The following is a 14586-nucleotide window of genomic DNA, read 5'->3' as shown; positions in this document are numbered from 1 at the left end:
ACCTGTCAGCTTTCCCCCTGGTTCTGTTATAAGTAATCCCCCAAAATGTGTGTCAGTTTTCTGTCTCACCTGGTTCCAGTTTGGTTAGGTGGAGCTTATTTCTTCTCTATAGGTTTTTTTCATCTGCTTATCTACACATGGAGACCCTGAAGTTCTCTCCATCTAGCTGGCCCAGCACATGAAAATGGGAACATTTAACAGAAAGCTACCATGAAAATCAGTTAATTTATTTACCTAAATTTAGATTCTAGAATTTTTCACATTCATTTCCCTGTATCGTTGGTAACAGCGTATACTATCCCTGGTTCCTCTCCAATGCTCACTACAAATCAGTCTGTTTGACTCGTGATATCTGACACTTTCACACCTATTAAGCAAATCACACACACACACCTACCTTTAAAAAGGAAATAAAAATACTGTTGTTCTAAAATTACCATGTTATTTCCCATATTTCGAGCAGGCACACAATACTATGATAAATGTTTTCTTTTTTTTTAAATGGTGTGTATGTGTGTAAGTTGTTTCTTTAATGCAGCAGTGACTGCTGCTTTTTATTTTTATTTTGGTGGCAGAGGAAAGAGAGAGAAGGGCATGCCTCAAAGCCAGCCAAGACAATGGTAAAAGAGTTGTTACTGCTCTGCAGAGAGGAAGCTTCCATACAAGGAACCTCCAGCTGAGACAGACCTAATACTAATTGCTCGTGGAAGAGCGGAAAAGTCAAACAGCCTGAAAGTGGAGAAATCCAGAGGGAAGAGACACAGCAGTGTAGAGCTAGTGATGGCTAAATCTCCAAACATCTGGAAGATTGGTTTGGTTCAGACGCTTATCTTGAACTTATGAGAACAGAAAATCTTTTGAGGACCTCTTAACATAGTCTATCCCTGTTGTGGAGGGGAGGGCATTCCCCTTCCCAACCTGCAGCAGCAGAAGCACACTTCCAGGGAGGCTTAGCAGGTCTAGACTCCACCCAAACTTCTGTGGGGAGAAGTTCAGCCCCTGCAGTACTAACCTTGGGAATGGTGCTCTGACTTCTCACTATTCTTGGAAAGGAGACTCCACTCTCATCCAACATACACACACCTATATCATGTTTCTTGATTAGGTGGCTGTGACACATGCACATCCCCTCTTCACCCTCAACAATGTTCTTCTTGGGAGTGATGACTCCATTGCCCTCCTCCGTAAAACAGCGAGCAACCAGACTGGGCCTCTGAGGCTACTTTTGGATTTTGTGCCTCTGGACTTTTCGTGGGATTGTGCAGAAGACAATAGTGTGCATGTGATCAGCAGAACTGGACTCAAGAGAACAACCTGTCCTCAGGGTCTGCACTATCAGGAAACCCCAGGACTGTGGTAGTAGACTGCCAGCTACAGATAGTGAAGGAGGAGGAACAAGAAGGGAGGGAGGAGTTAACAGAATTTTCTCAAGCTCTGAAAAAGATCTGAGTTCACTCCAAGGGAGGAGTGACAGATTCAGTGGGGTGGTTCCTATTTTTCCACCCACAGTAAGAATTTGAGGATTTAATAGAGACTGTTTTGGTGGGAAGGATTTTGTGTAAGAAAGCTCGGCAAGAGCTTTAAATTGCAATAGAGCCCAGATACTCAGCAGGTGGAAGTCAGCATAACTGTATTAAGCCCAGTGCTATGCTGATTTCCAGCAGCTGAGGATCTGGCACATTGCATTTAGTAGTGCTTGCAAGCTGGCCTGGACAACAGCAGCCCTGTTAGAGGAGTTCGCTTTGGGAGAGCCAAAGCAGGCAGCAGCGTCCTCACATGTAACTGGAGGGGTTAGCTCCTAATAGCTGGAGGAACTCTGAGTGACCTTAAAGGCCAGACATACAAATCTTGCCTGCAAAACCCGTGAGAACTTTTCCTGCTATGATTCTGAATTTTACAAAGTTAGAGTCTCACAGAGTTATATAACCCTGTGTGGTACTTAATGAAGCGCTGGATGTTAGAAAAATAACTGCAATGTTATTTTGCCCCTGGTACACTTTGCCTTATAAGGCTTAAACCTAGAGCTAATTCACTTGTGTTTTGTGATCTCTATCATGCTGTAATAATAATACTAAGCACTTTATAGCACTTTTCACTTATAAAAAGTGCTTTACAAACATTATCTAATTATTAATCTTCACAACAGCTCTGTGACACAGGTATATAGGTCAATTTAATGTTCTGTTTTAATAAACTATTAGCACTTTAGTAAATTGCAAAATACAAAAACATTAAATTCACTTAAAAGAAACAAAGATAGTGAACAAATTGCATTCCTCTCTTGCATTCTAGATGGGTAATACACACAGCAAACGGTCATAATTATTACCAACTCTGAGGCTTACACAAAACCATAATCTATGTAACTAATAGTTCAGTTCAATATTTAAGAAAGGCCTGTTTCCTACAGATATTGAAATTCAGTTTTTAGTGACAATTTCTATTTTTTCTTCATATTACTATTATGATTTGTTCTTTGTATTACCATAACACCTGGGAGCCATAGTCATGAACCAGGGTACCATTGTGGTATACAAGCACAGAACAACAGTCCCTGCCCCAAAGAGTTTACAATCCAAATATAAGATGAGATAACAGACGGACAGAAAGACAGGAAAGCACAAGGAAAGAATGAAACAGAATTGGTCACCGTGGGAAGCAACAGTTATTGTCATTAAGTCATATCTGTCTGTCTACACATACACACAGCATTTTATGCAAGTGTGCATGCTGCACCACCCCCTTTTGGGTTAGACACCACCCCCTTTTGGGTTAGACACCACCCCCTTTTGGGTTAGACACCACCCCCTTTTGGGCTATTCCAAAACACCGCCTGCTTTGCAGGCTGCTGCAGAAGGATGAGACAGACGGCCCTGTCTACTTCCCTTCATCTCTGTGGTGATATGCACATGATGAGGCTTCTGCAGATTCTGGCAATTGTATGGAGAAGGTTCCTTTTTCACTTCAGTTCCCCGCATTCACCCATGCTAGGGCAGGACACAATCTGGTCTATAAAACTCCCTGTACTACTGTATTACAGACAACAAAAACTACATTAAAATAACATTAAGGTTTCAAAGTCAACCACTTAAAAGTTAGGAAATGCCAGGATTAAGGTTAGATATATATATGCATTGTATATATGCATTATGATACTGTTTTTAATTACATGATCATGTACTATTTACTCCACAGCACCCCTGCCTCACTCAATGCACAGGATGGACCATGGCATGGGGGGTATATCAGGTTTGAGTAGTGAAGAAGACTGATGTCTGTAGGACCACTGCTCTGTTTGTTGCAGAAATTGGAAGCTGTTGAAGTTAGACTTAGGGGATTGAAAGAAGAAAAAGATTAAAGCTGCTGAATAGTACTCTGAATAGAGAACTGGAGTCTATCCCACCTCTGCAACAGAGTTCCTGTGATGCTGGAGAGTCACTTATACTTTTCACAGGTGGTCACTACTTGTGTGTTCCTCATTTTCTGGGTACCTGACTTGAGATGTTGGGTTCTGACCTGCAGAAGAAGTGCTGAGCAAATGGGAGCTGTGCTCATTCTAAGTCTCGTGAAAAAATCAGGTCCCAGGCATCTCCAATTGATACCCAAGGTTAATGAGCACTTTTGACCTTTGTGTCTCAGCTCCTCATCTGTAAAATGGGGATCAGATCTTATCTCACAGGGGTATTATGAAAATAAATTTATGAATATTTATGAAGCACTCATACTACAGTGATTTGCACCAGAGAAACACAAGCAACTTAAAATCTGGCATTTCCTAACTTTTGAATGCTTAACATTGCAGTCTTAATAATGTTATTTTAATGTTGTTTTGGAGTGTAATTTCCTAAGTTTTTAAAAATATAAACTGAGAAAACAAAAATTCCATTATGGGCCACTATAATGATGGCCATATGGTACATTATCAGCAAGGTTGGAACATTTAGATCCACTACACAGACTTCTGCCAGTTGAGCTAATGGAGTAACTGATAGCAGTAGTAGGTTGCCATCCTCTATGTGGCACTAGAAAAGGATGAGACACACTTTACTAGTGGTTTGCACATATACTTCTGACAGTAGAAGAATGGTGAGACTCAGCAATCTTGGGTTCTATTCCATCCTCTGAGAGGGAGTGTTCTCTAGTGGTCACCTGTCATTTTATCCATTCCCCACCAAGCTTGGCCCAAAAAGTCCTGTCTTCTACAACCTGCCCCTGTCTCAGTCCCGCCTCTTACCCACCCTTGGCTCTTTGTCCCAGTACCAGTCTCCTTAACAGTAACACACTGCCTCATCAGATCATCTCCCTGTCTCCCAGTCTAATCCCATTATCCTTGTCAGCAAATCCCCTTGGCTCCTCATCTGATCTGTCTGCTCCTCCCACCCACTGGCTCCCCAGGCCCGCACCCAATCTGTTTCCCTCCCTGCTCTCAGTCTCCTTGCCCAGCCACTTCCAATCTCCTTGCTCAACCAGGACCATTCTCATCTGCTTTCCCAGCTGCCCAGCTAGTCTCAGTTTCCCCCTCAACTCCCAGTCCTAGTTTCTGTCTTCTCTCCCACTGTCAGCCTCCATTTCCAGTCTCCCCGCTGCCCCCCTGCTCCAGGTCTCCTTGTCACAAAGACGACTCTCTACCAAATTTCAAATTCTTCTCTAAAGAATGGGGGCAATCTAGCTTCTCAAAGAGAAAGTCACCAGAATTAACATGGGCAATCACCATATTTTTTCCTAGCCTCATTCCAAGAAACTACTACACCATTTGGCTGAAAAAATTCTAGAATAATTCTCCTTGAGGCAGTTACCCATCATGAAAAATTTCAGCCCAAATGGTTAACGTTTGTCAAAGTAATAAGCAACTGTAAATGGTCTTATAATGGGACATGTCAGGCAACCTTAATAGGTGGTGCCACCAGATCCATCTACAATATGTATACACTGATATACCATTTTATCTTGTGTTTTTATCTGCTGTGCAGTTTAATTTAATTATCTGATAACATCAAGCCTTCTTTAACCCAGAATTTTCCATTTCTCACTCGCCCCTATTTCTTATATGGAAAGAATGATGTATCCCAGTGGGGCTACTGGACAATCGAGGTGCTAACGGAGCACTCAAGGAAGACAAGACCATTGCAGAGAAGCTAAAGAAATTCTTTGCCTCAGCCTTCACTGCAGAGGATGTGAGGGAGATTCCTACACCTGAGCCATTCTTTTTAGGTGACAAATCAGGAGAACTGTCCCAGATTGAGCGGTCAATAAAGGAGGTTTTAGAACAAATTGATAAATTAAACAGTAATATGTCACCGGAACCAGAAGGTATGCAACCAAGAGTGTTAAAGGAACTCAAATATGAAATTGTAGAACTACTATCTGGTATGTAATCTACCACATAAATCAGCCTCTGTACCAGATGACTGGAGGATAGCTAATATAATGCTAATTATTTTAAAAAGGATCTAGAGTGATCCTGGCAACCGCAAGCTGGTAAGCCTAACTTCAGTATCTGGCAAACTGGTTGAAACTACAGCAAAGAGCAGAATGATCAGACACATAAATGAACACAATACGTTGGGGAAAAATCAACATGGCTTTTTTAAAGGGAAATCATGCATCACGAATCAATTAGAATTCTTTGAGGGGTCAACAAACATGTGGACAAGTGATCCAGTGAATATAGTGTACTTGGATTTTCAGAAAGCCTTTGACAAGTTCCCATACCAAAGGCTCATAAGAAAAGTAAGGAGTTATGGGGGTAAGAAGAAAGGTCCTCTCATGCGTCAGTAACTGGTTAAAAAAAGGAAACAAAGGGTAGGAATAAACGGTCAGTTTTCACAGTGGAGAGAGGTAAATAACCGGGTCCCCCAAGGCTCCGTACTGGACCACTGCTGTTCAACATATTCTTAACTGATCTGGAGAAAGGGATAAACACTGAGGTGCCAAAGTTTGCAGACAATACAAAATTATTCAAGCTAGTTAAGTCCAATGCTGACTGCAAAGAGTTACAAAGAGATCTCACAAACTGGGTGACTGGGCAATAAAATGGCAAATGAAATTCAATGCTAATAATTGCAAAGTAATGCATATTGGAAAACAGAGTCACCCATACAAAATGATGGGGTCTAAATTAGCTGTTTTCAAGATCTTTTTCTTGAGTGGTGTCATAGTGAGCAGTTCTCTGAAAACATCTACTCAATGTGCAGTGGCAGTCAAAAAAGCTAACAGAATGTTAGGAACCATTAGGAAAGGGATAGATAATAAGACAGAAAACATCATAATGCCACTATATAAATCCATGGTACATCCACAACTTGAATACTGCATGCTGTTCTGGTCACCAGTCATGGGGTGTAGCCCTCATCAACAGCCTGGCGCATCCTCCTGCTCATGTTGGGGATTAGTTCAAGGCCAATGCCCATACCTGCAGTCTTCACACCGGCACTCTGTCTCTGTTCCTGTATATGGCTCCTCTCTCAGCTCCCAGGACCACAGCATCCTCTTCTTGACTCAGCCCTCCAGCTAGGTCATCGTCTGTGTTTTCCACTTCCGTGGAGGGAGGAAGATATCTCTGTCCAACAGTCTAGCCATTTTCCCAGTGGCAAGTGGGGGGGACCCAGGCCTGCCCACTACTCCAGGCCTCAACCCAGGAACCCTGTAAATAGCAGCCTCCTGCTGTTCCTCTGTAACTTCAGTCAATGCTACTCTATTTCTCTGGGCCACTTCCCCATGGTCCCAGCATCTTCTTCGCCCTTATCTCAGGGCCTCAGCTGCTCAGTCCCAGGCGCCAGCCACTGCTCTGTCCAAAGTGCTTACAGTTCTCTCAGCCCTCCAGGGATGCAGTCCTTACTTCCTAGGCTCCCATCGGAAAGTGACCTAGTCTGCCCTGCAGTTCCCTTTTTTATGGACCTGCTGGGATCTGATTGGCTATTCCTTGCAGCCTCTCTCCTATTGGCTGCTTCCTGCGCAACCTCCCCAGGGACATTAACTCCTTCTCTGCCAGTGTGGGACGGTTGCCCCATCACATCTCAAAAAAAGATATATTAGAATTGGGAAAAATACAGAGAAGGTCAACAAAAATTATTAGGGGTATGGAACAGCTTCCATACAAGGAGAGATTAAGAAGACTAGGACTGTTCAGATTAGGGGGCTGATAGAGCGCTACACAATCATGAATGGTGTGGAGAAAATGAATAAGGAAGTGTTATTTACCCCTTCACATAACACAAGAACCAGGGATCTGCCAATTAAATTAATAGGCAGCAGGTTTAAAACAAACATAAGGAAGTTCTTCTTCACACAACACATAGTCAACCCATGGAACTCATTGCCAGGGGATGCTGTGCAGGCCAAAGTATAACTGGGTTAAAAAAAATGGATAAGCTCATGGAGTATATAGTTCCATCACTAACTATTAGCCAAGATGGTCAGTAATGCAACCCCATGCTCTGGTTGTCCCTAAATCTCTGACTGCCAGAAGCTGGGCCTGGATGACAGGGAATGGATCACTCAGTAATTGCCCTGTTCTGTTCATTCCCTCTGAAGCACTGGCCACTGTCGGAAAACAGGATATTGGTCTAGATGGACCATTGGTCTGATCCAGTATAGCCATTCTTATGATCTTATTTCTTAGCCCCGTTTTATTTAAATATACAGATGAATAATCACAATGGCACCCAAGATGGATATGTCAGGTGAGGTAAACATTCAAAAAAACAATGAACCCTTGGAGCCATGCCCTCCGAATACCATTACCTGTAACTGTCACAATGATTGTTTCACCCGATGTAATCAGGAAAGGAACCTTTGATGGCTTCTGAATATCAAAACGTCTACAGCCAGTTAATGTGAAGTAAGAGGGGGATTTAATAAATACGATGCACCAGAAAGCTGTGTTTCATACCTGTGATACTGAGGCCATTACTTATATTTTTAAAATGTGAGGAAAAATGCTATTGAATATTTTACAACATTTATCCAGTAGGTTGGCATTATGTGAATGAAATGGATGCTCAGTGGCAGAGACATCAGACGTCAAAACCTTGAGCTGTTCATAAGTATCTGGAGCCAAAATTGCAATAGCAAAAATCATCTACAAAAAGCTGATTTTATAAAAATAGAAGTGCACTGCAGAGGGGTATTTTGTATATGATTTTTTTAAATAAATCTGTTAAAATGTGATATTATTCAAGCTTGTAGAACACAACACAAGAAAACTTCAAGTCTGTACATCCATTTCAAGGGTGCTATGACTTCAGAAACCACTTGAACTTTGTTTTTTTCCTATATTTAGCATCATCAGAACGCCTTCATGTGTATATCTCAGCCACCTGCTTTTTGACTGTGGGTTGCCTGGAACCTGCCCCTTAAAGGGCGCCTGGAACTTTACTGGGGAGTCACAGGCTTACCCCACTTTTTCATTGTACTCTCCTTGCTCCTATTTTTTGTTTTTAGCTGTCAACATCTTTTATTGCTCTGAACCAGTTCCTAAGTGCAGTTACCCTGACCCTACATGTTAAGACTTCTTTCTTCCTTCCCATTGGCTGTATTCACTCAGGACTACCATTTATAAAAGGGTGGGGGGAATGGAGAAGAATAGCAATAAGCTCCTTTCCTTTGAGGTATGTAGATGCAGCACCTGGTTTCTGATTCCAAGTTCCATTATACAAGGGCTCATCTAAAAACTGTTGGTTTATGGAGCCCTGATTGAAGTCTATAATCTGCTCTGCAGAATGATGAGGGAATGAGAGGAAGATTTGAGAAATGACTGAGTCTGTATTAATGGAAATCCAGGTCCAAATTAATCAATTATAGCTTGCTGGTCCATAACAGAATTCCTGAGGGGCAGAAACTCCACTTTATCTAGATACTTATGTGGTCCCCATCACCATAATATCAGATACAGCAGAAGCAGAGTAGATGGCAGGTAGGTAGGCTGAAAGACTGCAACACTAGTCCATTGGGTGGATGAGGTTCAACAAGGACAAGTGCAGAGTCCTGCACTTAGGACGGAAGAATCCAATGCACCGCTACAGACGAGGGACCGAATGGCTTGGCAGCAGTTCTGCAGAAAAGGACCTAGGGGTTACAGTGGACGAGAAGCTGGATATGAGTCAACAGTGTGCCCTTGTTGCCAAGAAGGCCAATGGCATTTTGGGATGTATAAGTAGGGGCATTGCCAGCAGATCGACGGACGTGATCATTCCCCTCTATTCGACATTGGTGAGGCCTCATCTGGAGTACTGTGTCCAGTTTTGGGCCCCACACTACAAGAAGGATGTGGAAAAATTGGATAGAATCCAGCGAAGCACAACAAAAATGATTAGGGGACTGGAACACATGAGTTATGAGGAGAGGCTGAGGGAACTGGGGATGTTTAGTCTACGGAAGAGAAGAATCAGGGGGGATTTAATAGCTGCTTTCAACTACCTGAAAGGGGGTTCCAAAGAGGATGGATCTAGACTGTTCTCAGTGGTAGCAGATGACAGAACAAGGAGTAATGGTCTCAAGTTGCAGTGGGGGAGATTTAGGTTGGATATTAGGAAAAACTTTTTCACTAGGAGGGTGGTGAAACACTGGAATGCGTTACCTAGGGAGGTGGTGGAATCTCCTTCCTTAGAAGTTTTTAAGGTCAGGCTTGACAAAGCCCTGGCTGGGATGATTTAATTGGGGATCGGTCCTGCTTTGAGCAGGGGGTTGGACTAGATGACCTCCTGAGGTCCCTTCCAAGCCTGATATTCTATGATTCTATGAATAGTAACCTGTCCCAAAACTGAACCCGTATGTTCTGAGGGAGAGATCAAGGTACCTGGAGGATTCAGCACTTGAGGAACCCCTATCGCACACCCTGGTGTAAATCACTAGGGAAGGCGGAGGTGAAATACCTTCTACTCTTCCCCTGGAATAAATGCCCCCTTGGCACAAAAGCCACCACTGGTGCAGGAAGATACAGTTTTCACCTTCTTGTGCTAGTTGGAGCACATTTATTCCCAAGTGTCCAGCTACTGTGAAGCTTAAAAAAGTAATGGATTTGTCATGCTATTGCTAAAATGGAAACAACTCTAGAAGGATTAAAATGATAGGCAATTTACCTCTACTCTTGCCACAACTCACTATACCATTTACGTATTCAAAGTGGCTTCATTGTTTTCAACTTGGATACATGCAGCCTGATGCATCCCTATCCTGGATGCAGTGCAATATTCCTTATGCCATACATCAGTGTTTCCCAAACTTGGGACACTGCTTGGACAGGGAAAGCCCCTGGCAGGCCAGGCCAGTTTGTTTACCTGCTGTGTCTGCAGGTTTGGCCAATCGCGGCTCCCACTGGCCGCAGTTTGCCGCTGCAGGCCATTGGTTGCTGCAGGAAGCGGCGCGGTCTGAGGGATGTACTGGCCGCTGCTTCCCGCAGCCCCCACTGGCCTGGAGCGGTGAACCGCAACCAGTGGGAGCTGCGATCGGCCGAACCTGTGGACACGGCAGGTAAACAAACCAGCCCGGCCTGCCAGGGGCTTTCCCTGAACAAGTGGTGTCCTGAGTTTGGGAAACACTGCCGTACATAATAGTGCCTTGTTTGATCCTGAGTGAAATCGGGAATAGAGGACTCTCAGACATCTGGGCTCTGAATACACAGGGCTGCATGTGGCTGAACTGATAATTACAACTGGGAAAGTGAGGAATTGGCTGGGGGTGGGAATGATGTGCGGGAGGGGAAAAGATAATGGTAGCTATGGTTTATGTGACACACATGAAAGAGTTAATTAATAAATTACAAGCGGCTCGTAACAGTGTCATTTCCCAAAGATATGCTTGATCCAACTGATTTCAATGGAAGCCTCTCAGAGGATTGGGCCGGACATGAACATTCAATGAGAATTTATTCCCTGTGATACAAATGCACCTATATTACTTTATGGAATTCTACCACTGCTGTTTGTCTATGATAGAAGGAGGCAGACTGGAGTGGATAGCAGCAGCATGCACATCCACAAAAGGTAGGTGGTCTCATACAAAGAACTGTAGCAGAGAAAAGAGATCAGATTGCAGTATATCGTGTGTGTTGGGATAACAGTCAAAGACCTGCAGGCTCGTCCTCTGGCAGAGAGAGGATGGAGGGAGATGGTCACAGCGTTAATTACATTTTTAATATGGATGCATGGACTGGAAATATTCAAGAATCACTGGTATAGTACACACTGGTATAGTAGAGTATAGTACCTATACCATATATTTAGACATTCACTACACACATAGGCAACTACTTAGACTACAATCCCTTTCACACATGGGTTATAAATTGTTAATTTCACCCATTAATCCAATACTTTTTGAAAACATGGAAAGAACAGTTGAGAGACTTACCTCAGCTGTACATACTTTGCATCTTGCTCTATCTTGAGTATCAGAACCCTAAGAGAAAAACAGTTGTTTAGTAAGAAAACTGATTAAAATTATATTGACCAGGAAAATAAATATAAAACATATTAGCGTCATCTCCCTGGCTGAATTAAAGAACAACAGGGCCAAATCTATTACGAAAAGTGAATGCTTTGTTACTCCAGAATCTGGTTCACATTTGATAATTGGCACCTTTCTTGCATTTATAGTTTTTATTTTATGCAAACACTCTTAAATACTCCTCAAGTCAATAAGGCACAAAAAGATAAGCCTGAAACTCACTATGGACAATCAGCTTAAACTGGGGCTCAAGATCGTGGAGCCTCTCTGAGCCTTTAGAAATAATCAAGGTTTATGGTGTTTAACCATCAGTCTCAGGAGAAAATATATATCATGCAGCTCTGGTGAGATAAAGCCCTCAAAAAAGCGTCATGTATTTTTGTAGTACTTGATAGGACTTTGGAGGGAAAAATGATTATCCTTCACAAACAACGGCTTCAGAAACCCCCATCATGAACCCAAGATGTACACATAGAACAAAGCCCAGACACGTCTCCCCACTTGAGTGTAAAACTTGCTCACAGTTTGATCAGCAATGGAGCAGGTTAACATGTTAGAAAATACTGTTCAAGGCCACTGCCTCTCTCACTAAAACTGAAAAACTGGGCACAAAAAGGCAATGCATTGTACATCATCTGGTCAGAAGTATTACTACTGAAAATTGTAGGTGGTGAGCAAAAAGTGGTGCTGTAGCAAAAGTCTGTTGTGTATGTCTGTTTTAGATTCTGACCGTTCTGTGACCTACCTGAGTCCATCACTGTAGTTCTGGACTAACACAGACCTTTCCTTCTGGCCATGAGCTAGACAGGGAGTCATGTCCTCTGTGAACGTTATACTCAAACAATTTTCCTGTGGTCAGTGAACCCTGAATCTGTGGTGTGTATGTCTCTCTGTTGACACAACAGTTGCCATACCAGTGTCACAACTGGGGGTTCATGCTCCATGTAAGTTTACTTCCCATTTTAAAAAATAACCAATCTTAGGTTCCAATCCTTGCAGGTGATGATCAGATCCTCAGGGGTGATGAGTACCCTCAATTTCCACTGACTTCACTGGGAGTTGTGAGAGCTCAGCAACTCTCAGGCAGTGCTATGATCCTGGCAAGGCTGAGCCCATTCATCTAACTACGAAAGGAAGTTTGAATTTCATCTCTCCATGAAGGACTGAAACAATTTCAAATTTAAGCCTGGATAGTTTAAATAAAATCTTGCTCTTTCCTTTTGTGAATCAGATAAGGGATGACCCAAAATACAACTAGAAATCAAAAGAAAGAAATGAATGTGTATGCTAGAGAGAAAGAGAGCCTTCCTGTGGTTTAAAATAGTCTCATCATAGTGGTATCCTTCCTATGGTGCCATTTTACTGGTGATTTTCTTGTTTCATCAACATTCTCATGTCATTTCATAGATTCTTGTTAACTTCGGTCCATTTGTAGTATTTATATTGGAGATGTTCATCTATGTGAATATTAGTGGCCACTCTTAAAACCTTGCAAATTTTGCCTTTTTGCATGTAATCACTGTGCAAGAATAGAACATTCATGACTGATTTCCAAAGCAGAGCCCCAAAAGAAGGCTTATGAGTGATGAGTGATCTAACAAAGGGGAAGACCACCTCACATTCCCTCTTAGATCACTGAAATGACTAACTGCCAGTGCATCTGAGAAAGGATTCCATTAAATATTCCTGTTACTTAGGAAGCTTCTCTTTGTACATCAGTAACAAACAAACAGAAGGTTTTTGAAAGAATGGGGCACTGAAACACTGGCAGTTCTCAGAAGGAGGTTGGTTTGCCTGTCTCTCACAGGGCTGAAGTCTGATATTTAAGGAGTTCCAGCCTGTCTCGTACTAGGGAGCTGAGATCCAAGAGCAATATGGAACCTTTGAAGATAATCCATACGTTCAAGTGGGCTTTCTGTTGGTTTCTCCAAGCAGTTTCTGAGGCATTTAAGTAAGGGACTCTTTAGCTAAAAAAGATCACAAAAGGGGAGACATGAGCAACAGGCTGTGAAATACTGAAGATGAGGTTTTTAACGCATGTTTTTCCTGAATAAAAAGCTAAGATGGATAGAAAAAAACTGAAACCACTTAAGATTTATGAAGTCTGTCTGTCTCTCTCTCTCTCTCCCCCTGTTAATTTTTTCTAATACTTGACCTTCTTGTTCAGTTATCTCACAGGCCAGTATTCCAATAACTACCTGTTTCTAACAATGACCTCTGCACAAAACCTCCAGTGTTTTTAAAAAAATGGTTGATATTTATTTTTTAAAGTTGTGGCTATTGCAACATATACTTCACTAAATTCCTGGGGAACCATGTCAGTCTGCAAAATCTCCAGTGCCTCCCCCTACTTCATCTCCCTGGAGTCATATATAACCTTACTAGTTGGAACTGTAGGTAACCACCATCATGGGGAATATTTTCCTCCTACATTTTAGAACAGTATAATTTATAACATGATATGAAAACCAACATAAATTAGTAATTCAATCCCTATATTCCAATTTAATGAATTAGAGGCTTCATTGCATTATTGTTTTGTGCCACTGGACCAATCATTTGGTTTACAAACAGAATGTATTTCTTTATTAATCAATAAATGCATATTAAATAAAGGTATCTTACATAAAATTATGCTGATATCTCACAGGGGCCAGCATGGAATTATTTAAAATATTATTTTCTTAGTTTACTCTCAACAAAATTAAATAAGAATATGAAATTTGTGTCTTCATTTTAAACTCCTTTTAAGAGGACAGGGATGAAGTTATTGCCCGGTGGCAACTGAGGAGCACTTATCAAGATAATTATTTTAGGATTACAGTTCTGAGCTTTATACAATGTGGTTAAGGATCATTTTGGACATCCACTGAGTAACCCATAGTCAAAAAAGGGCATGACAAACAAATGGCACAATTATTGTATTTGGGTACTTGCAACACTCTTTCAGACACGAAAGAAAAAGTGAATGTTGGCTACTTGGGGATGAATCAGCCCATAGTATTTATTTATTTAACAGCTGTAAAAATAATTCATAACTAGAAGAATTCCACCACAAATAATTTCCAATCTCTGGAGAAGAAGAAGAAGAAGAAGAAGAAAAGCCAACCCCCAAGCCCACACACACTTCAGGAGTGTTCC

General features: G+C 42.0%; 1 protein-coding gene across 2 annotated transcripts in view; it reads right to left on the bottom strand.

The window, feature by feature from the left end:
- LOC144268826 (uncharacterized) overlaps positions 1 to 14586 on the bottom strand; it is a 195543-nt gene that overhangs the window by 140681 nt on the left and 40276 nt on the right. For both annotated transcript variants that reach the window (XM_077824079.1, XM_077824080.1), the window contains one exon: positions 11350 to 11397. In XM_077824079.1, coding sequence (XP_077680205.1) covers positions 11350 to 11397 — 48 coding nt within the window. The remainder of the gene's footprint in view (positions 1 to 11349; positions 11398 to 14586) is intronic.

Source organism: Eretmochelys imbricata, chromosome 8, assembly GCF_965152235.1.
Source record: "Eretmochelys imbricata isolate rEreImb1 chromosome 8, rEreImb1.hap1, whole genome shotgun sequence".
Classification (NCBI taxonomy): Eukaryota; Metazoa; Chordata; order Testudines; family Cheloniidae; genus Eretmochelys; species Eretmochelys imbricata.
This window is presented reverse-complemented; position numbering and strand designations above follow the sequence as displayed.